At 40.0% G+C, this 27,656-nt stretch overlaps 1 protein-coding gene across 14 annotated transcripts in view; it reads right to left on the bottom strand.

The window, feature by feature from the left end:
- Nucleotides 1–27,656, bottom strand: part of DTNA (dystrobrevin alpha) — a 451,514-nt gene that overhangs the window by 20,404 nt on the left and 403,454 nt on the right. For 12 of the 14 annotated variants that reach the window (XM_049901507.1, XM_049901509.1, XM_049901502.1 and 9 more), the window contains 4 exons: nucleotides 24,550–24,647; nucleotides 21,038–21,151; nucleotides 11,419–11,515; nucleotides 604–763 (listed from right to left, as the gene is read on the bottom strand). In XM_049901507.1, coding sequence (XP_049757464.1) covers nucleotides 604–763; nucleotides 11,419–11,515; nucleotides 21,038–21,151; nucleotides 24,550–24,647 — 469 coding nt within the window. Of the gene's footprint in view, nucleotides 1–603; nucleotides 764–6,963; nucleotides 9,665–11,418; nucleotides 11,516–21,037; nucleotides 21,152–24,549; nucleotides 24,648–27,656 lie in introns of those variants that run through there. The other 2 variants (XM_049901513.1, XM_049901514.1) reach the window with 2 other exon arrangements.

Genomic DNA, 27,656 nt, shown 5'->3' with positions numbered 1-27,656 from the left:
GCTGTAAAATGACTAAAAGTTTGTCTATCTCACCTCGTGACTAAAAATCTAGGGCTGTTCAGTCTTGGTCTACAGTTTCATATAAAGAGAAGATAGTAGGAAATAAGGTATTTCAGAATTTTAAAACAGGTAACATTTATAAAGTTGCCTGGGAGAGTGGTGGGAGGATTTCCAGGCCTCAGCAAAGTTCAGATCCCTAGTGGCTCAGTGGTTAGGAGCCAAAGCTCCTAATCAAAAGGTCAGCAGTTCCAATCCATCAGCCCCTCCTTGGAAACCCTATAGGGCAGTTCTACTCTGTACTATAGGGTCAAAATCAACTGGAGGGTAACTGGTTTTTATGAGTTGGAATCAACTCGGGGACAACATATACATATTTTTTTTTTTAGCGAACACTCACAGAAAAATGAGGCAGGGCAACAGAAGGAAGGTAAGAATGTAAAGTGAGGAACAGATTAGGGTAGGGGAGTTTCTGAGAAAGCCATGGAATACACTAGAAGACACTCTGTATAGCTCTGATAACTCTCAACCAATCAATACACCTCAGTGACTTATTTTCCACATAAAAGTAGAACCCAACAACAACAACAAAATTAAGCCACTTACTTTGTGCAAATGCCTCTTGTACATCTCCCCCGACCCCAGTGAGAGAGTCCTGAGGAGCGTGCGTCGGGGTGGAGCAGGCAGATGCTGACCGGATGGGCATGGGGATTGGTCTGCTGATGGTGTGGCTGGGAGAGGAACGAGGAGAGCCTGCCCCTTGGGTCTGGAAAGACAATGCAAATCGTTAATTTGTTTTCCCAAGAATTGTCATATACCCTCCCAATGTCTCAGTCAAATGTAAAGCAAAAACAGTGACAATGAAATTCCAAAGCAGGAAGGAATCCCAGATAATTGCGATGGTAAACTTAAAACCTGGGTTGAAGGTACTGATAATTTAGGACCTTATTCTATACAATCTCGAGCTTTGGTTAAATATTGAAGTTTAAGAATAGTAGTACTGCACTCTTCTGTAATAGATGACATGTGTGCCTAGATAATGAAGCTATTGTTAAACAGAGATAATTACAAGGTGTACATATTTTCTCCTCGAAGGAAGTTCTACATATAATAAAAAGATATTAAAGAGAAGGTTTTAAATATGAACTAAGAGACTGGGTTGGAAGTGGTTTCTGTGCATCCTAAATTTTCAAACCGTCTGTCTGACACATCTTTAGAGGATAATTCACGATTTAAATTATGACATGCATATTAATGAAGCATATTAAACCTCAAATAAGACTCCAACAAAGTCGTAAATTGTTTAATCCCTATGTTACAGTAAAAGTGGATTTCGTCAAATTACCCTTAATTCAGGGATTCAAATTGGGAAGAGAAAAGGAAATCATGGATTTTAATTGTGGGCCACTGCTTCCTGCAGGAAATGCCCTTCTCTTCACCTGTGAAAAAGCTGTATTCTCACAGGACAGAAATACTAGAACTTAAAAAAGAATACGGATAAAAGTAGAAAACAACTAACAGCCATTTATCTCTGCACGATAGTCATTGACAAAAGACCATTCTGACACTGGCACACATTGAATTTTAAGGCTTTGTACAACAAGTCTTCTTGGAAACATGCTTCCTGTTTTAATAATTAGATAACAAAGGAAGTCAGTCACACATGAGTAAGAAAATGCGACGAGTCCCTCAGGTGCACAGATGATAGATCAGTTAGTTGTTCACATCAATTTCACTGCGGGCTGCTGGGTCTGGCCAGATGGAGTGAGGCCTCTTGCCCAGAGCTTCATCATAAACCCCTTCGAACTCCCCGACATGCACCACTAGAGCCCTGCTCTGGAATATTCAGTTTAGATCTTTGCTGTGGGCTTAGCTGCTTACGGTTAAAACACACAATATCAATCCTGTAGAATGCCATGCTGTTAGCTCTCCAGGGCCCAGCACCACACAAAAGTAAAATCTATAGCTTGAGAAAAACCCAGAACTAAAAACGAAGCAAAAAAGAGCAGAGCACAGAAAATAACTCATGAGGTGCCCAGTGGGCTGAGGATTCCATTCTTTCACACTCAACAGTACCTTGTAATTGTCCATCCAGGCCCAAGGGAGGGAAATTTGCATGGCTGTGATGTTTTGCATCCTGCTTTCCTCAGCCCGCTCAAGAAGGGATCTGGTTTTCCCCAGCAGACTTTAGCAGCTCAGTCCCGTTACAATGAAAGTGGCTGCTTCTGAGCTACCACCACACCCCTCAGCTTCCCATGCAAATAAAAACCTCACATTTTAGTTGTAGGTCACAATGTACAAAGGGTTTTTATATATGGTATCTCACTGATTTCTCTCCACCAACCTATAAGGTAAACCAGTTGCCATTGAGTCGATTCCAACTCATGGCGACCCCATGTGTGTCACAGTAGAACTGCACTCCATAGAGTTTTCAACGGCTATGATATTTTTATGATATTTTGGAAGTAGATTGCCAGGCCTTTCTTCCAAGGCACCTCTGAGTGGATTTGAACCACCAATCTTTCAGTTAATAGCTGAGCACTTAACCGTTTGTGCTATGCAGGGAAAATTGTGCACTTGTGGATCTTAAGGCTCAGAAGCTAAAACGGATCACTCAGGAAATGGAGCTAGAGAGTAGTAAGGCTGGTGTCTGAGCCCACTGTTCTGACTACCCAGAGCTGCAGAAACCACAGTGGGCTATGGCTGGTGAAGGGTCCCTCAGAAGAGACAGGTGGTGCCAGATGCCCAGAGGGCTGCTTCCCTGGCAACCTCTCCTGTGTTTCCTTTCCAAGGCCGGTCCCTGAGCAGGCTACCCAGGAGCCAGATCACAGCAGGGTAGGGGACTGGAGGTGTGCAGTTGGATAGAGAGTTTTGTAGGGAATAGGCTCTTCTTGGCTCTACTGCACAGGCTGCCCCCCTCACCTCTGAGAAGCCAGACACTCTTCTGTGGTGGGAGGTCCACCATAATAATATAACCCCACATTTGTATATAATCGACAGTGTTTAAGACACTTTAACATCCAATTGTTTTATTTCATGTTCCTAACAATGCAGGGGTAGGAATGATAGTATCTCATATTTATGTAAGCAATTTGCAGTATAAAGCACTTTAACCCCAAATATTTCACTCAGTCCTCCTAATAACTGTGTGAGATTCCCATTCCACAGATTAGGAAACTGAAGCTCAGAGGGGATAATTGAGTTACCCAAAGTCTGAGAGCTAGTGAATGGCAGAGACAAAAATAGATTTACAGCCTTAGGACTGCAAGCCTAGGTTTTTCCCATTGCACCTAGAGCTTCTTCTCAGGATTGTGGGTAGTCACAGAATCCCCAGCTTCTGATGCCGCCCAGAGGCAAGCATAGGAAGGTTTAGTGACCTGAGGGCTGACCCATCTGCGTGTGCTGCTGGAGCAGTGTGCTACGGGCCTCCAGCTGCTCTAGGCAATACCTTTTAGTGGCCAGGTCATAGGAGGGCTGTGGAATGGGGCTCAGGGTGGTGGAAGAGACTGTGAGTTGTTTATCAATTAGTACAGAAATACAATCTCTTACCCGTAATTCTGAAATACAAAAAGCTCTGAAGACCACATGTTCTCTCATAACTAATTTGGCTCAAACTGATGTGAAGCTATTTGTATGGTGTCTGTACTGTATTGCCTTTATAAAATCTGAACAATTCTGATTTCTGGAACACATCTGGACCCAATGACTTCAGATGTGGAATTAGGGACCTGTAGGCCAATATTTTAATGGATATATTGAGGCTATACTAAACATAGCCCTGCTTATACCAGTTATCCCAGGTTGTCCACTGTAGAGTGCTCGTGGGGCTTCCCCCCTTTGGGCAGAAATTTAAAGGCAAGACACTATGTCTGGCCCTCCACCCTCCTTTCTGTGGGCCTCTCACTTCTTGGCAATGCTTCCCCTTTCTTTTCCTGCAGCAGGCTCTTCTGCTGATCTTGGTACGTCTAAGGTATTCCCAGCCCTACGTCTCCCTGATTAGCGCTTAGTCTCCAAAGCCAACTTTTCCTCCTCCTTTCCATCTGCTTCCTGTCTTCAAAACTCTCAAGAGTGGTTCTGTGTTAAGAGAAAAATAATCGACTGTGGTTATGTGTTAAGGGGAAAACAATTGACTGAATATAAATTACACCACTGTGTGAATGACTGACAGCCGCCATCTTCTAAGTGGATCTCTAATTGCTGCAATTTCAGGCAGTCTGATTATGTGAAGAATTTAGGTGGAAGATTCTGTCACTGAAGACAAGATTCAGCTACATCTTTCCTGCACCTTACAACTCCTGAGTCACAATCCATTCATCTTTACCCACTTCTTTGTCTTCTGGGGGTAGGACCCTGACTCCGTGGGTGATCGCAGCCCTTTTTTCTCTATCTCAGGACATTGTCCAGTTTGATGTATAGCATCTCTTAGGACCTACTGTTGGGAGCACCATCTGCGGCTTTCTTTTCTGTTCTGTTCTTGTGGGGCTACTAGGAAAGGGGGTTTGCTTCTTGGCATTGGGGTGGATCAGTGGAGATCTCAGTACATTTTGTGTTCACAGCTGGTAGGCCCCTGCAGAGTAGCTGCCTCTGGCTATAAAGTGAGGTTGTCTGCTAACAGCTTGAGAAGTGTTAGAGGAAATAATCTCTGTGAACACCCTTTCCTGGAAGTGATGTGATGAGTAATGGAGGAAAGATTTAAGGGACGAAAGTCCATGCAGATCAATATAAAAATAGATCTAAAATTCCTGAGAAGAGAGTTGATTTATGGAAGAAGGAAAAAATATATCACACTTAGAAAATTTAAAATAGCTGTCTTCCTCAAGAATATATAAAAAATTAATTTCCCCACTCCATCCTCTGAGTCTCCTCAATTTGATGTTGCATCAATTTTTAAAAAGTCTGACAAGATCCATACATTTTCTGAACTTGTCCAGGAAGTATTTTGGTCTTCACTCAGCACCAGAAACGAGGGACTCCTCAAGGCAAGGACCAAATGTCTAATTGGTGAATCAGCACATCCTTGCAAAATGGAAGAGGACCACGACACTGGAGTTGGGGCACTATGCACCCACCTCCAACCCCCAGATCTGATAAACCCACCTTCCAGGTTAGGTTAAGAAAGCAGCCTTGTCATGCCTGGCTGTACTCAGCCTGGGGAGGTACAACCATATTCAACCCTCTTTCCATTATTTCTTCCAGCGTTTGTCTTACTGATTTACTGACTATCATCATACCAGAACCAACCAGTGCCGTCGAGTAGATTCCAACATAGCGACCCTACAGGACAGAGTAGAACTGCCCCATAGAGTTTCCAAGGAGTGCCGGGCAGATGTGAACTGCTGACCCTTTGGTTAGCAGCCATAGCACTTAACCATTACGCCACCAGGGTTTCCGACTATCATCATACTGATGAGAATTTCTGGAGTCAGGCTTTTATAAGGGATTGTGTGCATGAAGCACTGTGGGTTACAAATGAAGTGATTAATTTTTGAGAGATCTGGCAAGAGGTGCCATTTAACTTGGGTCTTAAAAGTGGAGATTTCCAGGCAAAAAAGAGGAGATATTAGGAGGAAGGAAGAGCACCCCAGGGCTCAGGAATAGCCTGAGGAAGACAACTGAAAGTGCCAGGGGTATTGGAGATACAGTGGTGGTGAGGGGCCCAGACCAGTGTGGCTGAAGCACCAGGTTGGCTGTGGGGAGTGGAGGGAAATGAGGCTGGGATGGGGTACAGCCAGGTTTGGGGTTTTCAATGTCATAAAGGGAGCTTAGGCTTTGACCTGAACTAGAGGGCCTCCTTCTAAGATTTTCAAGCAGGAAGTAATTTTTACTTCTCTGAATTACTTAATCAATCCCATAATTAAAAATAGTTATGTGAGAGAGAGGTTGGGAGAGTACAGTTTTGAGCACTAAATGAGAGTCTCTATGTTGCAGCTGATCTTCTTTCCTCACTTTTGATTGGCTCACCCTCCATAGATTACTCACCAGAGAGTATAAGCAAGGGAAATAAAAGAAGGAGAAACTCAAGCTGGAAATTTTTTTCTGGGCAGTTCATATTCCATAATGTGTTTGTAAGAAGTAGGAACCCTAGCAACTATAACTTCCTGTGTTAATCGGACTGGCCAACTGTAAATAAAGAGAAAAGAATGGGGGTGGGGGCAGGAGACAGAATTTGGAATTACATTTGACTTTCTTCCCCTGAGTGAGACAGTGTCAGCTAACCATAAGGGAGAGAACAGAGTGAATGAGTGTGTTTGTAAAATATGGGTCAAATATTAAAAGCTTCTATGTACTCGTATGTCTATGTAAATCTATCGTTCTATCATTATATCTATCTACATTTATACTTACATCTGACATGTATATAATATCTTAAAATCAAAGTACTTTCATACCTGTTATTTTCAAATCTACACAATAGCCCTATGAGCCATGTATTTTCAATATGTTTGAAATGAAGTACCAGGGAGTTGACTGACTTACTCAGAATCTTATTGCACTAAGCAAAGAGCTGTTACCACTGGAACTCAGGTCTCACTCCAGTAATCTCTCTAAGAAAACTATTATTGAGGCCTTACTTTCCGAAGTCAAGGCCAGGATACTTGGTTTTAGACTAAGACAAAATATTTAAAAATGGAACTATACCAGAAACCCTGGGACCTATTGCCACTGGAAGTAAATTGCCTTCATTATTAAATTGTTTGAGTGTTCGGTTTATGGTTCCTTCAATAAATATTAAAAATACACAAAGAAGAAAGAGGGTAGGATAACTTCAAGTTTTGTAAAAAAATTTATTGCTTATGATACCATAATCATCATATTGTATTACAGGCACTATTTGTTTAGTCATGTTCTCTCCTCAAGGGGAATAAATTCATGCATTATGTCTAACAAGAAACAAAATATATAGGGATTATATATGACAGTATATTAAAATACTACATTGACCCACACAAGGTTACGATAAAGCAAGTAAAAAAAAGTAGAGGTTATTAAATCCAGTGCAACTTGTTGTATGGGGAGTTTTAAGTTTGATTTTACAAAGAAGAAGTCCCCCAGAGGGACAAAGCCCATAAATAAAAACAAAATTTAGAAACAGATATCAGACTAAAACCTCTAAATTCTATGGAGATCATGCTGTACTACTGGAAGTCTACATATGTGGATGGCATTTGTTTATTTTCTTACAGAACTGCTTCTGTAGGGTTGGGATTTCTGAAGCTCTCCTTGTAGTTTTCACTAAAGGTCAGCATAAGAAATAGCCACGTGAAATCTGCTCCCCCAGTTGTTCATTTCATTGTTTAGAACTCCTCTAAAGCTCCAAGGGAAGACTTTCTTTTCTATTTTATGCCAACAGGAATTTTGGTCCCTGCAGAACTGATATTTCTGTTCTGATAAAACCACCGATTGTGTTTTCCTTTCTTTGCCCCATTGCCAGAAAGTTCAGAGGAACACTCCTGTCCTTTATGGTGAGCATATTTGCACGCTCTTTTCCTTGGTTTTTGATTTTTCTATTTCCTTTATGAGTGAAATCACTGTTTATGTACTTTATTGTAAGCTGCCTCCAGCCCTTTTTACAAAGAGGCTTGAATATTAAATAAATAAATGAGTAAAATGGACAAACCCTTCCGCCACCCAGATGATACACTGCCAACATCCGGACGGTAATTTACTTGCAGCCTAAGTATCAGTGTAGCAGTACCCATGACTGTCTCCCTTTCCAGGATGCAGAAGCTGCTGAGGGGCCCAGCGGGGAGAGCTGGAAGGAAAGGTGGCAGTGATGTTTTCAGAGCAAATGGCCTAGATTGGTTCTTTGCATCCATCTGTTTCGAAACTCCCTCATCCACAGAGCCTTTCGAGAATGTGTGGCCTGGGAAATGGTACAGAAGGGATCCCCAAGGGAAATGGCTAAAGCAAGGGCTATTGAGTGTAGAATGATTGCCCTCTCTCTACACTGGGAGGAAGAAAGCCATCTTTGAGCCTCATTTTCTTTTTCTATGCACATGGTGGAGCCCTAAGTCAACCAGGTGCCAACTCATGGCAACCCCAACTCATGGTGATTCCATGTGTGTCAAGAGTAGAACTATGCTCTATAGAATTTTCAATGGCTGTGATCTTTCAGAAGTAGATATCCAGGCATTTTTTCTGAGGTGCTCTGGGTGAATTTGAACCTCTAAGCTTTCGGGTAGTAGTCAAGTGCATTAACCATTTGCCCACCCAGGACTCCACATGCTAAGTAAAAGAAAGGAAAGAAGAGAGGCCATTTGCCAAGAGAAACAGCATAAGGAAGGCATTTTCCCCAACCATGATCTAAATGTGTTGGAAGTACAATAACAACACCCCAAGTACGCATTTATGGGCAATTATACACTCTGTAAATGCTGTGTGTCTTTCACCCGGGGGAACTGTCTCTTGGTAAAATTTGATTTTCGTAAAGTAATTTTTTCCACAAAATACGAAATAATGTAATATGTTGTTTTTATTATCAGACATTACAGATTGCTTTTACACTTTCCTTTTTTACATACCATGGGAATGAAAGGTAAAATGTGTCCAGCATTTTGCAAACAGTCTTTGTTACACACAAACACACACAATGAATAATAGAAAAGAGAACACAGAAGATTTAAAAGATACGTTGAAATTGGACAGGCTGTGGTTCTAATGGGCCCATGGAAATAATATGAAACTTCTTAATAATGTTAGAGAGTGGGATATATTGTCATACACGATCTGGTACATGCACTTGAATTGAAAGCTGCTTTTATTTGGCTTTATTTTATTTTATTTTTTTCAGTATGCTGCTCCCTCTGCTGGCTTCTGAATCTGACCACAGGATCAGACACAAGACTTCAGTCTAGGATATGGTTAGAGTCACAATGCCCCTATTTCTAGAGATGATGTGTGCAGGGATCTCGTGAACTCTCAGAGCAGAAGGGTTCTTACTGACAAGACAAAGGCTGAACATGACCTATTCTTTAGAGATTATTCTCAATCAGTGGTAGGGATTCTGCTTGGGGGAAGAACTGAAAAGACAGAACGTGAATAGTCAGTTATGGAGTACAGTCTTTTCTCTCCCAAGATGGAGCACATTTTGGTGAGTGGTGGGGAACAGGGAATAATCATTATGTGATGAGCAAGATATTTAATCATCTAATTTTTGTAGAAGGTTCTACACCTTTTCCTTAAAATGGACACAATATTTGGAGTGTGAGAAGATACAGATGTTAGCTTCTGAGGACTGTGCATTTTCAGCTAACATTTTATCTCAGTATAGCTTTAGTAAGTATGGTAAGTGACTTGTGTTCAGAGAAGGGTCTGATCAACAACCCAGAAAAGTAGGAGACTGGTTTGAAACTTAGACCCCTGGAGATCTAGAAGGTTCCAACAAAATTACAATTTGTTCCCTCTTCTAAAAGATGTAATAGCTCTTCTTTTGATGCCAACAGTCGCAACAGTTACCAAAAATGCTCAATTTTCTACATCTCAATTCAAGCACTACATTGAAAAGGAAGCAAATTAGTATGATTTTTTTTCTTTCTCTCCAAACTGAAGCATGAACATACATTAGAGGCAAAAGCAATGAGAAAGACAGCAGGACGGCAGGCCCCTCCATTGTTAGTTAAGACCTGCAGTAGGGAACATAACTTACTCCCTGCTTCAGTTCTTCTTCCTACAGAAAGATTGAATCAATAATAGTTAGATTACCCAGGGTTCCAATAAAGAGCATGTACACAGTATGAGGAAACAAAAGGGGGGAGGGGAGGGAGAGACATCAGCATGGCCTTGAGGACAGGTCAGGCCTCTGCCACCTCAGTGACTACAGTTTCAAGTTTATTTAGTTTGTATTTGGGACTACAGACCCATCTCATTCCTCCATGTGCCTAACTATCTTTCTCTATTCTGGTGTTAGAATATTCTGATACACTAAACTGGGCTCAGTTGGGCTAGATGTAAGCCAAGATGTCTACTGGTACATAGACTCCTACTCCATTGCTATGGTGACAGAAGCTGGAGGAATGTGAGCAGGTAGCTGTTTTCAAAGCTTCCTGCCATCCTGTGAGGGAAAGATGGGGTCAGTCCTCTTTGGTATATTTGAAAAAGGAAGCAGAAGGAGCTTTAGTGGGCCATCAAATGAGAGAAAGCCAGAAACAGCAGCAAGTTATTAATTATTTGGTCCTGTCTTACTGTATATGGCACAACCAAAAATGAATTCTATACTTTAGATGTCTAATACACTGAAAAGTACATTTTGTTCAGTGAAGAAAAAGAATTCCAACACTGATTGTTAAAGAAGACGCTGATGGCAGAAAAAGTTGACTAAAGGGTAAAACAGTAAGGACAACAACGGGAATGTTACACATGGGATAATGGCACCTAGAACAATGGCTGGGACACAGTAAGTTAAAAAAAAAAATCCGTTAAATAAATGAATAAGTGAAAGAAAGAAATCAAGAAAGAGAGGGGAGAAAGACAGAATTAGTGAAAGGAAGAAATAACAACAGAGTAACAACAAATGATGAAGTGTCAGGGATGTGGGGGAGCCACAAGCTGAAAGCCAGGACATCCTCCTGTCTTACAGGTGAGCTGCCCCAGGGACCTTCCCTTCATTGCTGTCCCGTCAGTGTTCCTTTGGCATGTCCCAGCTCCAATCCATACTGGTTCAAGCTTGCTCACATAAGGCATGACGTAAGGACGACCATGTACCACTGCCACTTCTACTGGACTGACTGTGGACGTGTCATTATAATTAGTCTGTTTTTGACTTGAAATGTAATTTTGTGTACCATGAAGACAGGACTAAAGCTTTCTTAAAGGAAGAATGCCATTTCCTGATGAAAATGCTAGATTATAGCACCCTACAAAGGACTTCTATAGATCATTTTATTAAATACACTGCCTATAGAACAGTAAGGACATCCTCCCTTTATAGTCTGCATTTGAAGCCCATGGAAGTTCTGTGACTTGCTTCTAAAGTCACACAGATGAGCTAAGATATTTTACTGAAAAGAACAGAGTTATTCCTCTTAATAAAACTGTTATCACCAAGATTATTTAATGGCTATATCTTGATTTTCTGAACTCGACATTAGCCTCTGTTCAATCTAGTTAGAATTGATGAAAACTATTCAATGTAAAGTATTTCTAAATAAATTCAGTGTCATTACTTTTAAGGGCATAAGGCAGGAAGAAGTTGCCCCATGAAGGTCCTCAGCAGTTTGGCTCCAGGAAATGGATAAGGATGAGGTCTACAACTGACTGCTACCTTTTTCTGTGCCTAAGAAACGGTTCTGTATTTGAGTTTGGACCAAAATTTTGGGGAAAATGATATACACTAATTGGAAAAACCATTGCACATTATGTGCAAAAACATTTTACAAATGCCACACTCAAAGGTCTAAGGAACATTTATTTGAAATGCCTTACCTTTAGTAGCTTCATGAGCCCTTCTAACTGGACCATTAGCTCTCTCCGGCTCTCCTGGAGAGCAGACATCCTCTGCTCCAGCTCATCCTTGCGCTGTCTAAGAAAGAAGCAACTGTGATCGGAAACACATTCAATTCATGGGGCTAATGGGAGTTCCCACTCTTGTGGTGCTGATTACCAGAAAAAAAGTCATCTCTGAGTCTTCGATAGGGTCAACAGGTAGGAGGAACTGTTGTCAAATGACTGAACAATTATAGCTTGAGGTGTACTTTTATTTGTTACAAGTCATACAAAGCTTAAATACATTTACATCCTTTTAGACATTTCTCCTCTTCTACCCTGAAGTGAGGATGATGAGACTGCCTTTCTTACTTTGGATACATCATCAGAAAAGATCAATCACTAGAAAAGGATATCATGTTTGGTAAAGTGGAGGGTCAGCAAAAATGAGGGAAACCTTCCATGAGATGGATTGCCATGGTGGCTGCCAATAGTGGGCTCATACGATCGACTGTGAGGATGGTGCAGGACTAGGCAATGTTCTGTTTTGTTATAGATAAGGTTGCACGAATTGGAGCTGACCCGACAGCAACTAACAACCCTGAGTTAATTAACCATTCAATGAAATATTTTCTGGATGCTTACTATGTAGTGGGTCCTGTGCTGTACCATGGATTCCCTTGAGAAACAAACAAAAACCAAACTGTCATTCAAAGAGGCCAATGATACAGATCCTCCAAATAGAAGGACCCTTTTATAAATCGCACAGAAAATACCTATTACCTTAGTATTTGGAAATCTGATTTAGAAAAATACCTTTTAAATCCTTTCCACTCTTAGTATGCGATATGGTGCCTTTCTGAGGTGAAATATTAACAATACATAGTTACTGTGGTCAATCTAAATTTTTTGGTTTGGGTTTGGGTTCATAAAATGAAGTCAGAATAAAGAAGTTTCTATACAATTAGTCTACAACTGAAAATGATCTACAAGGATTTGTGTTTAAATTTGTTTTGTTTTGCAAAACTTCTATTAAACTGTCAGCAAGAATGGAAACCACTAGGGCTGCTCTATAATCTATCATGTACGTTGACACTAAGAGGTACCCAAATTATCTTTAAATGGGGAAAAACTGAAACACGATGGAGAAGGATATTAATAGCTCATATTTGTGAAGTGTATTATATTTTTCAAAGCAATTTCAAATTGATTATTTCATGACCATTAGTGAATAAGTGATACATGCATTTTTTGCATGCTCCCAAAGCATCTGAGTTTGAAATATCAGAACTTATATTCTAAAAATGTGTGGATGCTTTAACATGTATATATTCATGTATGAATCTATATACCTAGTCTCAATTGCACAGACACCGTATTAAGTGGATCTATAGCAGGGACTCTGAAATGGAAAACTTGACAATATAAAAATGTCAGACTGAGTTAGGTCAATGACATCCAACTGAAAGATATTTTGTGGGAGGACAGTTTAGGGACATAAATGAACCATTTCCAGTCTGCTTTCATATAGGCTTTCTCTATAAAGAATTATGAGTTTTCAATCTATAAATGTACCAACCTTTTTGAATACAGTCATATTTTTAGCTTATATTGCTAATTATGACTTACTTTTAAAGTGCTCCTTCCTTTGATTTCCTCTGTAATTGCCTTTTTTTTCTGAATTCAGAGGATGAGGACCATCATCATTTGATGGGCTTTAATGGTATCTTATTTTAGTCTTTGTCTTCCTGGGCTGAAACATTCTAGTTTTGAAAGTCTTGCCCCATTCAAAAATACTCTTCAATGACAAATCCATTAGCTGTTTTCCTTTGACCTTGTCTGTACATGGTGTTTTGAGTACACACGCAGTAGGGTTTAGTACAAGGGGAGAAAATGCTTCTGATTTACTTTCAGTACCCTTCTAGATACTGTTCTATAAGTTTTGGTACTTTGGGAGGAAGGTTGTAGTAAAATTCGAATAGTAAGAAATAGTAAAAGAGGCATTTAAAAACTATCAGAGAAAATAAATTAGCGTTAATTCAGAACTGCTTAACATTTAAAAAATCTTATTTATGCATTTATCTTAAACAGTATTAATCTCTTAAAACATGACATTTGCCTTTTCATGCATTTGATTGAGTTCAATTTTTTTAAAAAAGTATGTATTTAATAATGCTTTTATTCAGTCTTATAAGTGTTTACACCAATGGTTACCAAATGTGGGTTTGAGACAAGTCTGTGATGTAGCTACCCTGTTCCAAGTAGAAAAACGCAAACAAGGACTAAGCAGTGATTTTTTTCCCATAACGCTAAATTTATTCATCTTTAAAGGAATGCCTTTTATTCTGAGATTCTGTCAGATTATTGTTACTTTTGTACATGTATTAAAAATACTTTCTTTGAGGACAATGCTGGGACAATTGGAAAAATTTGAATCAGCACTGTAAATTAGATACTAATATATATAAATGTTAACCTTCCTGAATTAGATGCTGGCACTATGGCTATTCACAAGAAAGGCCTGGCGATCTGCTTCTGAAAGGTCACAGCTTTTGAAATTCTGTGGTTCACAGTTTTATTCTGAAGCATATGAGCTCACTGTGAATTGAATTGACTTGATGGCAACTGGTTTGGTTTTTGTTTTTTTGCAGTGGTTAAGAGCTATAGCTGCTTACCAAAAGATCAGCAGTTTGAATCCACCAGTCACTCCTTGGAAACCCTATGGGACAGTTCTACTCTGTCCTGTAGGGTTGTTATGAGTTGGAATCCACTTAAAGGCAACAGGTTTTATTTATTTTTTTGGTTAAATAGGAGACTATTTTTATTCTTAGAAAATATGCACTTCAGTGTTTAGGAGTGAAGAGCAATGATGTCTGCAGCTTACTCTCAAATGCTTCACCAGAAATATGAACGTAATTGATGTATATAAACACAGAAAGAACTAGAGAAGGATGTGGCAAAATGTTAATCTCTCAAGTGAGGGCAGAAGGAAATTCATTGTACTATTTTACAACTTTCCTGTAGGCTTGAAATTTTTTAAAAATAAAAACTTAAAATATATACTGTCATTTATGAAACTAGTAATAACAGATGATAGTAACTTTTTACAGTATCATATGGCAAAAAATAAATACTCAATTTAATGTCCTTTCTCAAAATTAAAAAAAGAATTAAACTAGTCTGTGAAATTCAAAAGTCTGGAAACCACAGACTTGCATCACAGATTACAATTCCATTTTTACTTGGGAAAAAACAGCAACAACAAAATCACTTTATATTAATGAGGTTTCTCAAAGAATAATTACATATGCATTGACAAAAATGTTTATCTTATATAGAATATGACGCTTGATTATTAAGCAAGGAATAGATATGAAAAAAATTATACTTGTTTTTCCTTGAGATTTCTAGTGTGATATTAGTTATTTCACAGTTTCAGCAAACGTTTTCTTCATTATAACGGATGGTATCCTCTTTGCAAATACAGTTCTTCAGCTGTCTTAATAACACAGTTGTCTCATAATAGTTTTGTAGTTGATCCATTCATCCCAGAAACATTTGTTGAGCTTTTTTATGTTTTAAGATACTAGAAGTAAAATAACAAATTGGATACAGTTCTTGTCCTCAGGTGAGGGACAAGGAGACTTAAATAAGTTCAAAACAATGACGGTGAGTGTATACGAAAGCTAAGAAAATGCTATAAAAAAAAAAAAAGAAAATGCTATACGTGGTAATAATGAGAAGGCCAGCTATATGTGGGGTAGAAGGTCAGGAAGGCTTACCAGGGGATATAAAGTTTGAACACAGGCCTGTGCAGACCACTTCATGTGGTCCTCAAGTTCTTGGGTGGTATGGTCTCTGCGTTACCTCTGCAAGTCTTATCACCATCATTCACTAACCTCACCCCAACCTCTAACCCCTAACACTGTGCACACACACACACACACACACACACACATATACACACACACAAATGCTTCAGCCCACTCCTATACATTTAGAACTTTCAAAACCCTTCATGCTAATTGCACTTTCATACTTTCTTACACGTTATCTGGATTGCTCTTCCTAATCTGGGTTTGAAGTTGATGTCCAATATGCAGCCCGTGCTGATTTTTCCCCTATTCCAAAGAGCCAGGCATTGCTGCTCTGTGCTGTCCTCCCCCTTCATTCATACTGTCATAGCATTTAGCTCTTCTGAATTGTACTTGTGTAAGGGAGCTGACACATAGAATTAGACTGTCAAATCAGACTCAGTGAATCAGTATTGTGCTTTTACTAATAATTTCCAGGATACCGCAATCAGAAGCACAAATGAAGCTGAGATCTGGGACATTCCATATGGCTCCCAATATCACTTTGAAAAACTTCCCTTGGAGATGTCATCCAGTGCAGGACAGAGGCCATGGGGAACCACATGGGATGTCCCAGACCTCTCTCTGCTTCATCCGTTCCTCTTGACTGCTTGTGTCCTTGACATCATTAGTAAAGCTCAATGCTGGAGAAAGAGCTCTGATTCATGCGAGTCTGATTTGACAATCTAATCCTGTGTATTAGCTTAGTGTGTAACTCTCATCCTTCTTTGGCTTTCTGTAGTGGGTTAATGGCAATATCCTCAAGTTGGTCTGCCCCTACCCACTTCTTTAGCACCATCTCTACCATGTGCCCCACCATTCACTTCATTCCAGATCAATAGATGTTTCTGTTCCTGGAAAGTGCCAGATTCACACCTGCCTTTAAGTCTTTAAACAGAGTTTCTACCTTCCAGAAGACTCTTCCATCAGCTGTCCTGGGCCCTTCCCCTTTCTTAGCCTCCATTCCCTATTTTAATTCAAACATTCCTTCTTCAGGGTAGCCTTTTCTGACTCTCTAGCAGAGGGTCTGTCTTTTTAAAAAAGGATTTCTTATAGCACTTATCTCAGCTCATAATTATAATACTCATTTGTGTGATTATTTATGTCTTTTCCCCAGTAGATCATAAGCTCTGTGAGACCAGAGGAAGTATCTGTTTCTACTAGAAAAGTTCCCATACGTTGCATTCTAGATATATTTGTTGAAGGAATTAATAAATGGTTGAAAGAGGAGAGAGAATTCTGATAGCAGTGTAGATCAGCCAGAGGCAGAGAAGCAAGTAAGTGCTGCTTATTATAATAGTCCAGGCAGGAGATAATTAAAGCCCGAGAAAAGGAAATGGAATCTACCTTTGCTACTCATTGTGTGGGATCTTGGGTAAGTTATTTAATTTCTCTGAATCTCAGTTTCTTCACTGACAAAAAGAGGATAATAATAGTATCTGTCTCTTGGGTTTGTTATAACAATTACATGGAACAATATATGTAGAGCTTAGAGCATAGTGAGTGTAAGATTAGCACACAGGAATGCCTATGTTGTTGTTAGCTGCCATCCAGTTGGCCCCTGACTCATGGCGACCCCATGCACAATGGAGTGAAATGCTGCCCAGTCCTGCGCCATCCCCATGATGGTTGCAGATTGGATCGTTGTGATCCATAGGCTTTTCACAGGATGATTTTCAGAAGTAGACTGCCAGGCCTTTTTTCCTAGTATGTCTTCATCTACAAGCTCTGCTGAAACCTGTTCAGCATCACAGCAACACACAAGACTCCACTGTCAGATGGGTGGTGGCTGTGCCTGAGGTGCACTGGCTGGGAATCAAACCTGGGCCTATCATATAATCCTGTTCAAATATTAGATCTGGACTGCAAACTTGACTTTCAGCTTCCTTGTGGCTAAAGTAAGAAGGGAAAAACGATCATTTAGAAAGTTCGTAATGCCCTTAAGAAAACATAAACTAGGCATTCGCAAAGAGCAAAGCTCAGTTTCTTTCTTCCCCTCTCTCATCACCCAGCTGGAAGAAATTTCTCCTATTGGTTTCTCAATAAGAGGTCAGTGAAAGATAAATGGATGGACCAAGATCTCTATGGAAACTACAATAAGGAGTTCTTGGCACTGCTTCACATGGCTACCCTTCAATACAAACTAAGGCCAAAGTAACTTTGGAGGGACCATTGTTTTGAAGATATTTGGAAGTCTGAAGTGACTAAAGGATAAGATTGGAATAACCAAGAGAAGAGGTGGTTAACCCAGGGTGTCAGGATATCTTTGAAATCACCAAATTGTGGAAGTGTCTTGCATAGAGTAAGTGGTTTAAACACATCTAGAGAAATATACTTCACAGGAAAAAGGGAATGCAGGCAGAAGAAATGACATGTGTAGCAAATGGAGGCAGAGAGGAAAATCTGTCAGGGATTTAGGTGGCTTAGGTCTCAGGCCTCAGCTACAAAATGATAGTGAGGGCCAAAAGCAAGAGCCTGTAGTGTAGCTTTGGGTTTAGCTGGGGCCATGGATGGAAGGAAAAACCCTGTTCTTCTGGGGGTGGGTATGCCCACAAGTCAGAGCCAGGAGGATGGCTTAGAATTCTCTCTGTTTCAACATGACAACATATAGAAGGGAAGAAATATCAGTTGGAAAACTCATCATCAGTGATTCAGAAACTTTGAGAAACCTTCCAGACACTGTCATCCAAATGGAACTGGATATTTTGGAAAGCAAATGCTGACTGGAGGGAAGCCAATAAAATGCTCACAAAAAATTCTCAGTCATCATCCCTCCCAGAGGGAATGGGCGAGCCAATGGAAGAGGTACAAAGAACATTTCAGGCAGAGACAAGGCACTCTGATGTGTAGAAAAATGACTACTCTATTTCCAAGTTGGTTTATTCAATTCTATTCCTGTGTACATTAGACTTAACTTTCAGCTTGAGAGCCCAGAGGGCCTACCTAATCCTATTTGGCAAAAATAACTTCCAAGCGTGCGTTCACCTTAAATGCCTCTGATGAGGATGAGGATGTGAAACCCCATGTTCTTCTTCCTTACATTTCCATCCCTTCTGGGTGACTGTGTAGTAGAATGTAAGACCAGAAATCATATATGTTGCGAAGGAAAAATTTCTGGTTGTTTTGTTTTTGTTTTTTTCAGAAACTGAGATCTAGTTTTTATTTTCTAGTTCATAAATCACAAGCTGTTTTCTAACTAAAAAACTTCCCATTAAAAACTCAGAGGAAACAAATAACAGTTTTTACTTTCATGGTGTATTTGGTTTTATGCTTTATGATAATAAATGGCAATGGTACATGTCTGGTCTGGAACGCTGCAGGGTTGACCAATCTGTCACTGGTGTCAGGTGGGGTGAAGCTAGTATATCTATTTGAAAAACCCCAATGTAGAATATAGATTTAAAATCCCTGTCATCTGTATTCTTAAAGAACATGTACCACAATTCTTTTGTTCTCAAAATTATTTTTTAAATTTTATTGTGTTCTAGGTGAAAGTTTACAGCACGAATTATTTTCTCATACAAATATTTATAAACTATTTTGTGACATTGGTTACAAACCCTGCAATGTGTCAGCACTCTCCCCCTTTCCCTTTCTACCCCAGGTTCTCCGTGTCCATTCAGTTTTTCTGTCCCTTCCTGCTTTCTCATCTTTGCTTTTGGACCAAGTGTTGCCCATTTGGTCGCATACACTTGATTAAACTAAGAAGCATGGTCCTCACGTGTATTACTTTTGTTTTACAGGTCTGTCTAATCTTTGGCTAAAAGGTGGACTTCAGGAGTGGGTTCAGTTCTGAGTTAGTAGGGTGTTTGGGGGCCATAGTCTTGGAGGAATTCCTGTTTTTTTTTTTCTATTTAATTATTTTGTTATTAAAAGGTATTAAAGAATCTTTTCACATCAAGCAGCTCCTCCAAGCTTCCAGTTCCAGCTCTTTTATGGTTGCCTCCTCTAACTGGCCACATGGGCCTGAGTAGAGATAGACTGGATCCTAGCCAGACAACAGGCAGGGCTTAACGTGTTGAAGGGCTCAGATGTTAACATGTTAGAAGAACAAGACTTGGATGGAAACCCCAGAAACATCCATGACTAATATGTATGTAAACCCAATCAATAGAGACTTGATAAAATGAAAACCTAAACATAACCTGCTTAATTTAGTCTCTAAGTAGGGAGGAAGAAATTGGCACTCTCATTCTGACAAGGGTTTCTGGGAAGAGGCATCTGTACATACTATAAAAAATATGACTCAGCATTAGATGCACCTGGAACGTACTTGGCATCCAAACTGCAGGATGCAAAGAATGTAATACTTGATAAATGAAAGTGCCTTCTATGAGGGAATGTCTTAGAGTTCATTTGTGAGTTGTTAACTAGATAAATACACTTGAGTGTCTGTCATATCTAAGGCATGGGACTAAGTCAATCTGACATGGAGCCCACACAAGACTCTCATTTTGCAGCATGCATGCAGTAGGAAGACCTATAATCTTCACCTATGCCTTGCCTTGCTAGTTCCCAGCCTTCTGACTCAGAAGCACACTGAAATTCAGGAGTTGAACCAGATGATGTTCTAAGGTCCCTTCCAACCCAAACCTTTTATGATGACAGGCTAGAAAACACTGTTGCTGTGTGTCATCAAGTTGATTCTGACTCATACCAACGCTATAGGACAGAGAAGAACTATCCTATAGGGTTTTCTGGACATGGTATCAGGAGGGACCAGTCCCTGGAGAAGCATATCATGCTTGGTAAAGCAGAGGGTCAGCAAAAAAAGAGGAACACCCTCAACGAGATGGATTGACACAGTGGCTACAACAATGGGCTCAAGCATAACAACAATTGCGAGGATGGTGCAGGACTGGACACTATTTTGTCGTACATACGGTGGCTATGAGTTGGAACCAACTTAATGGCACCTAACAACAACAACAACACAGGGTTTTCTTGGCTAAACTCTTTATTGAAGCAGGTTGCCAGGTCTTTTTTCCTGTAGAGTGGCTAGTGGTTTGAACTGCTGACCTTTCAGTTAGCAGCCGAGCGCTTAACTGTTGTGCCACCAGGGCTCGTTAGACAATACTAAAAAAATTCAAACAAAACCCATTGCTGTCTGACTAATAGTGACCCTATAGGACAGAGTAGAATTACTTCATAGGATTTCCAAGGAGTGCCTGGTGGATTTGAACTGCCTACCTTTCGGTTAACAAGCGTAGCTCTAAACCACTGCACCACCAGGGCTTCCTAGACAATACTAGCCCTTTTTAATTCCTTTGCAGAAAAATAAGGTACCAGGCCTATTTTTAAAAATCTGTATTCAGAATTATTAGGGATAAAAATTAGGAAAAAGATTAGATTCCTCTTTATGGGTTTGCAGGTAAATTTTAAAATTTAAAAACCTGTGATGGCTTTTAATGCTTGCTTTTTAATAACTTCAATAAAAAGTCATTTAGCTTTTTATGTGTTTGTTTTGTGGATCATTTGTATCACTGATGACAAGGTAAATAAAGAGTTGTGTTCAATTTTTTTCCAGTGAGAGATTTTATTATTTAGAAATCACTGTTTCCTTTGCTCTGTGTGAAATGAAAGAATAAAATGTAAACACTCTTCTCCCAATTCACCACAATTAAGTGTGTGCTATTAACAATAAAAGCAAACAAACGTCATCAGCTCATGGTGCCTAAGGACCATTTACTGGCTAGACACTGTTAGCCTCATTAAACATCTCAAACATACACATTCCCTGGGGTTACGTGGGCCTCCTCTCTTACCTGAGGAGCCGGAGTTCGGCCAGCAGAGTGGGGTTCTGTTGCGCCTTCTCTGGACTGGGCTGAGAAGCTTGTTCGTGCTCTAGCCGCAGCCTTTGGATCTCCTGTAAGATTTCTCTTAGGAGAGAGGAGGAAGATAAGAAACCAGGGTCAGTTAACTTTCAAGATACTGACGTCTGAGCAGACCAGGGCTACCAGAACAAAGAATGAAGGGCCCATCTTATGTGTAGGGGCAGAAATGACCCTCACTAACCAACCGGCTCTCTATTTTTATGAATGTGGCTATTTGGTACTGCGGGCGTACTCTCTAGTACATCCAAATCCCGAAGGTTCTGCAGTGTATAGTTGGAGCCATCAAGCCAAGTATTATTTCCAGGACCTAGTCTCTACAGTAGGAGTCCCTGGGTGGTGGAAATGGTTAAGCACTAGGTTACTACTATTTGAGAGGTTAGCGGTTTTAATCTACCCACAGGTGCCTGGAGATCTGCTTCCGAAAGGTCACTGCCATAAAAACCCTCTGGAGCACTGTTCTCCTCTGCAGTACATGGGGTTGCCATGAGTTGGAACTCAGTGGAAACTGGTTTGAGTTTTTTTTTTTTTGGTGGTCTCTATGGAAACCCTGGTGGCGTAGTGGTTAAGTGTTAACGGCTGCTAACCAAAAGGCCAGCAGTTTGAATCCACCAGCTGCTCCTCGGAAACTCTATGGGGCAGTTCTACTCCATCCTATAGGGTTGCTATGAGTCGGAATCAACTCAGTGTCAGCAGGTTTGGTTTGTTGTCTTTTTTTTTTCCTATAGTAAGTAATGTAATGCTGTGGTACTGTGTACAACTTAGAAGAGTGCACTGCTTAGGAGACAAAAATGTACCTTCCTATTTTTTATGATCACACTCTGACACAATAAAGTACCCGCAACTACCAAGTGAAGAGGTGCTTTGAGGGAAAATAAGGATAAATGATGCTCATTTCACAAAACTAAATAACCCCATTCTCTCACCAAGAAGGAAATTCCTCTCACGGAATTTGTCTGAGAATCCCCAAATTAGGCAAAACCTTCCTCTTTTAGCTTAATATTTTCAGCCTTAGCTATGGATCTCAACAAGGGTAGACTTAGAAGCAAAGTGCTTTTAAAAGGAGTTACTGTAATTGAGTCTGTGACAAGAGTGCTATCAGTGTGACCCCTCTCAGGGGTGAGACACGTGAGTCTGTTATTGATGTTGGGGCCTGGGCTGCCCTACATTTAGGTGAACATTAGGCTGGCCACAAAAGAGATGTGACCTGGACAAGGCAAATTATCCCTAATAGAGCCAGGAGCCATTAAGGAAGGTTACAAGTCACTTATTCTTGGTGTGTGTGGGGGTGTCAGTCTCCCACCCCCACAAAAAACCACAAGAGCCAATAAGACAGAACAAAGCACCATGAATGAAAGGTGGACTGGGTGAGCAAGGGGGACTGGCTATCCATTTGAAAGGTTGATTTACAACAGCCTGCTTCATAAACACACGACAGACTCAGGAGGCTAATTATAACAAGTCACTACTAGACCTCTCATGGGTGTAGTGAGAAGGCTGAATTATGATTCAGTGGCTTTCAGCTCTTTGTTTTGTACTCCTTGGTTTTCCATGGTGGAAACCTTTCTTTAACAGAAATCTTCCATGGGAACCCAATATGTCTCACAGTTAAGAGGGAGCTTCTCTGGTTAAAGAAAGGGTGGATTCCTGTGCTTCTAGCTCTCCTCCCCCTTCTTCAGTGCACCCTGAAGCACCGCTGCAGAGCCTCCAGGGTCCCGGAGGGCACAGCCTGGAAACAAGTGGACAGGGCTAACGTCCTGATATTCCATGACTCCTGCTAGTTCTCCCTGTTGGCTCTAAGAACAGAATCATGACAGATTAGTTATTTACCCCAAGGAAGGAAAAGAGAGAAGAAGTTGGTAAGAAAAAGTAATTATAAGATATGTAACGTGCATTGAGTGCTGAGTCTATACCCAGAAACTACGTTGTTTTATTTAATCTTAGCTTATTGAATACCTGCAACAATTCTGTTACATGTAAGGTACTATTATTATTTTTAGTTCATGGCTGAGAAAAGCATAGCACAGACCAGTTAAACGACTTGCCCAAATTCAATAACAAGTAGATGGTAGAGATGATTTGGACCCAGGTTGGCTAGCTCTGTAGCCCATATATATCAGACTGCCTCAATCTTTTTGTCTTTGTTTTGACAGGTCTCGCCTAAGCAGGCTGTGACTTATACAGTGTAATTTGAAGAGTCTTGGTACTCCTGATAATAACTCTGATTGGCTTCTCCAAATATTAGGAGTTCCTCCAATAATCTACAAGGAAGCATTATCTTCAGAAGGTCATTGCTGAAATGTCCATGAATTACTTAGGTAGACTGAGTCCTAAGGTGGACGTGAGGAACTCTGTCCTTCCCATAAGCTCAGAGATCTGATTACTGGTGAGTTTCCATGGGGCAGGAGTGTGAGCTGAAGAAGCTCCTGGGGCCTGGCTGTGGGGTCCTTGGAGAGCATGAGGCTACCAGCTTGGACAGATGAGTTTAGTACAGATTAGGTGCTCATTGGGGACAGGGTGGGGAACCCTGGGAGCCACGGAAGAACTCAGGAACAGGATGAAGCTCTCTTTTTTCTTTCTCTGGTCCTAAAAACAAGCAATCGGAGAGTATAATCCCAAAACCTCCAGGAAAAGCAGTAAGAGTGGTCACCATGGCACAGCCAAGATATTCATGACCCTTCCTGCTTCTCCTGCAATCAGAAATAGAGCCGCACAGAGGCAGATATTCCTGGGGTATTTCCTCAAAGGAGGTCCTGATTTCTCCTCAAGGGTCTTACCCCATGTTACAGTGGAAGCAGGGGATTGGAAGAGAGAACAAAGTTCCCTGGAGAGGAAGCGGACTAGGGTTAACATTGTAACCAAGATAAAGCACTTGTGGGCTTGTGAGTTTTTACTTTTAGTCTTCTCCTTCTAATGAATGACATAGGAGAAAGGTTGAAACTTACGGAAATTCAGGTGAAGCTTGACCTGCTTTTTCTGTTACTGTAAAATGACTCTCTTTGACCTTGACATTCTATTCCTTCTTTTCTACCTCTAATCTCTTTGTTCTTCATATCAGAACAGATGGATAGAAAGAAGGAAAGAACAACAGAGTGAAAGGGAAGAGGGCTGTTAGTGAAATCTGCGTTGTGTGAAGATTATTATTTCTTGGATGTTTTAATGCATGTCTTTACGTAATGAATGAATGCACCAGTTAACAGTTGCTGTCAAGATAATTCTGACTCATGGAGACCCCATGTGTGTTAGAGCAGAACTGTGCTCTGTAGGGTTTTCAGTGGCTGCTTTTTCAGTAGATCCCCAGGCCTTTCTTCCAGGGAGCCTCTGGGTAGACTTGAACCTTCAACTTTCTGGTTAGCAGTCGAGTGTGTTAACTGTTTGTGCCATCCAGGGATTCTTAATGAATGCACACTTGGGTTTAAAAAGCTAACTTGTCTAAAAAGTCTTACCTGTTCTTGTTTTCTAGTTCTGCAATCAGCTGCCTTTGTTGCTTATTTGCATCAATGGTGAAGGAGATGTCAGGAGCATTTCTCTGCTGACTTGGCTGCTGTAAAATACGTGGTTTACACTATTTAATACTGGAGAATGCAAACCCACATGTGTTTGAGAAGACAGGAATCATAAGACATGCAGACAAGGAAAAGAAAACCATTTCTCGCCAAACAACATAAAATCCAATTGCCATTCCCCTGGTAAGGATGACCTTTTCTACAGATCTGGAGCACATATATACAGCAGAGAGCAGAACAGGTCCTTGGCAGGCAAACACACTAAACATAGGAAAAGCTGGAAAAACTGTTTTTCAACGTTCCAACTTGAAGTCTTTGGGAAGCTACTTAATTCCCGGTATACTGGCCTGATGTAATTATTCTGTTCCCTACAGCCAGCTTTGAAAAAATGCTTTTCTGTTGACATAGCTCTTTCTCTAGAATTACTGTTCAGCTAATATAATGTATAATTAAAAATGGCATAGGTTTTTAAGTCATAGTTCCTAAGATTTTATTTTCTTCTTTTTTTGGTCAACATACCTTTGTGCATTTCTTTATTCATATATGTAATTTTACATTGATGGATTGATATATGTATTTGCTGCCTTCATACCACCCCGCCCCATCATTCTCAGTCAGGCACCCAGCTTTAACTGGTTTATATGTGGTCAGAGTGGTCTTCATTCTCCTTTAATCATATATATCACGTTACGACTGTATATTTCTATATAAGCGTATGTGTATTTAGTCAAGAGTTTATGTGTCCCTGTTTTACAAAATTGTGGTCAGATTCTGCAAACTTCTCTGTGCCCTGCCTTCTTCATTTTTATATTATATTATGGACATTCCTCCAAGGTAATTTTCATTGTTTTTAAAACAAATGAAAAAAAAAAAAAATCACAACCTTTCTACTAATGAAAGCCAAGATATTAAATATGGCACCTTTTGTCTAAGTCAAAAGACATGGTGAAACATAGCCTGCTCTTTCATGTTCTGAAACCTAATTACAGGAAAGGTTAGGCTTTGCAAAGGTCTAGTTTTCATGGAGCTTTCTGTGATCTTTAAATGGCAATCCTTTTAATTAAGAAATGATTTATGTTGCTAATGAAGAACTTTGAGCTCCTATGTTTTATATCTTGAATGACTGTATCTATGTCTGACATGGAGATATGGAAGCTTTGACCCATGACCCACATTTTTCTTCTGATTTCATCACATCATTTTCTCTTTTGTGCATGTTGTTGTTGTTAAGTGCTATTGAGTTGATTTTGACTCATAGTAACCTCATGTGACAGAGTAGAACTGTCCCACAGGGTTTTCCAGGCTGTAATCTTTAAGGGAGCGGATCACCAGGTCTTGTCTCCTGTTCAGTTGCTGATGGGTTTAAACCAACCTCCAGTCTTTCAGTTAGCAGCTGAGCGCTTAACTACTGGGCCAGCAGGGCACCTTCTTTCATGCATACATTTTATGTATTCATAAGAAGGAGAAACTTGCCCATTCCAGTTGTGGATTTGAATCCTTGCTTTGCTCTTTATATTAACTGATCAGAAATTATCCAGAGAAATCAGTTATTGGGCTGGCTCTCCAATGTCGTAACAGAATATCTCAAAACTATGGTTTCTGGCATAACAGAATTATAGCTGAGAAGTGAAAAAAAAAAAAAAGGAAGCAGCGGAGGGGCCAGATAGTTCTCAGGCTTGCAGGCCATATGGTCTCTGTAACAACCATTCAGCTTGGCTGCTGTAGCACAAAGGCATGTGTAGACAATTTGGAAATAAATGACAATGGATACGTTTCAATAAAACTTTATTTATGGACACTGAAATTTAAATCTCATGTAATTTTCACATGTCACAAAATATTATTTCTCTTTTGATTTTTTTTTCAATCATTAAAAAATGTAAAAAACATTTTTAGCTCATGGATCCTATAAAACTGAGCTGGATTTGGCCCAAAGTAGTTTGCTGACCCATCAAGGGTTAAGAAGTCTATTTCATTTCTTTTTTAATCAATAGATAGTTGTCAACATAGAGGGAAAATCAACACCAAGCCATAAACATAAGAAATAATGTATTTCTTTGAAGTGTAAAAATATATAGCATCTAACTTACTTGTTTTTAAAAATTAGGGCTAAGGATTTAAAAGTGGTCAATAAAAACAACACGTAATAGATAGTAGGTTAGTACCACATAATAGGCCTTATTGGGAGAAAAAGCAAGAGGGAAGGGAAACAACGAGTGATTTGAATTTGGAGGAGATAAAAGAAATATAGGCAGATTAACATAGGCAAGAGGTAGAAATGGTGGCAGAACGAAAAAGGAGGAAAAGAGAAGTATCATTTATCAATGCTTACTATATGTCAGATAGCATACTTTACACGTGTAATTACGGTTAACCTCTTTAATGGATGAAAAGGAGAAAAATAAAGACAGCAAAGCGAAAGAGAGAGCGAGACAGATTTTCAGTGTTACTCATAGAAGACAAGGTCACCACACATGAAATGTACTGGGTGGATTTCCTACCTCCCTTCCTATCTCCCATTTCTTGGCAAAGTCATAGTGACCCAGAGGTCACTAATTTTTATGCAGCCATGTCTCAGTTTTTGACCTTCCAGAAATCCAAGATCATATCCTTATATGGCTACTAAAGGCTTACGACATTTTCGTAATTATGAGCTATGCAGATTTCTATATTCTTTCAAAGACCAGATCTGGTTTTCTGACTATATCCTATTAACCAATTTGATCAATGAAAACTTTCATTGAATTCATTGGTTATTTTATTACCTTGTACACAATGTTTCAGACTTAAGTCTTAAACTTGAAGACATTGTAATGTTTTCATTTAGGCAAAACTTTCTTACCTTTCAGGCTCCTTCAAATTTATTGATTCATTCAGTCTTCCATTCAATGCATTTTTTTATTCAGCACCTGTTATGTAACAGGTACTGTGGCAAGTGTCACATAAAAAGATATGTTCCTTGTCCTCAAAGATTTTACAGGCAAATATAATTGGCATAGTAACTGCTGTAGGTAAAGTACGTACAATGAAATGTGTGAGAGCCAGAA

The sequence above is a fragment of the Elephas maximus genome, chromosome 11, assembly GCF_024166365.1.
Source record: "Elephas maximus indicus isolate mEleMax1 chromosome 11, mEleMax1 primary haplotype, whole genome shotgun sequence".
Classification (NCBI taxonomy): Eukaryota; Metazoa; Chordata; class Mammalia; order Proboscidea; family Elephantidae; genus Elephas; species Elephas maximus.
The sequence above is the reverse complement of the archived record's forward strand: the minus strand, read 5'-3'. Positions and strand labels throughout refer to the sequence as shown.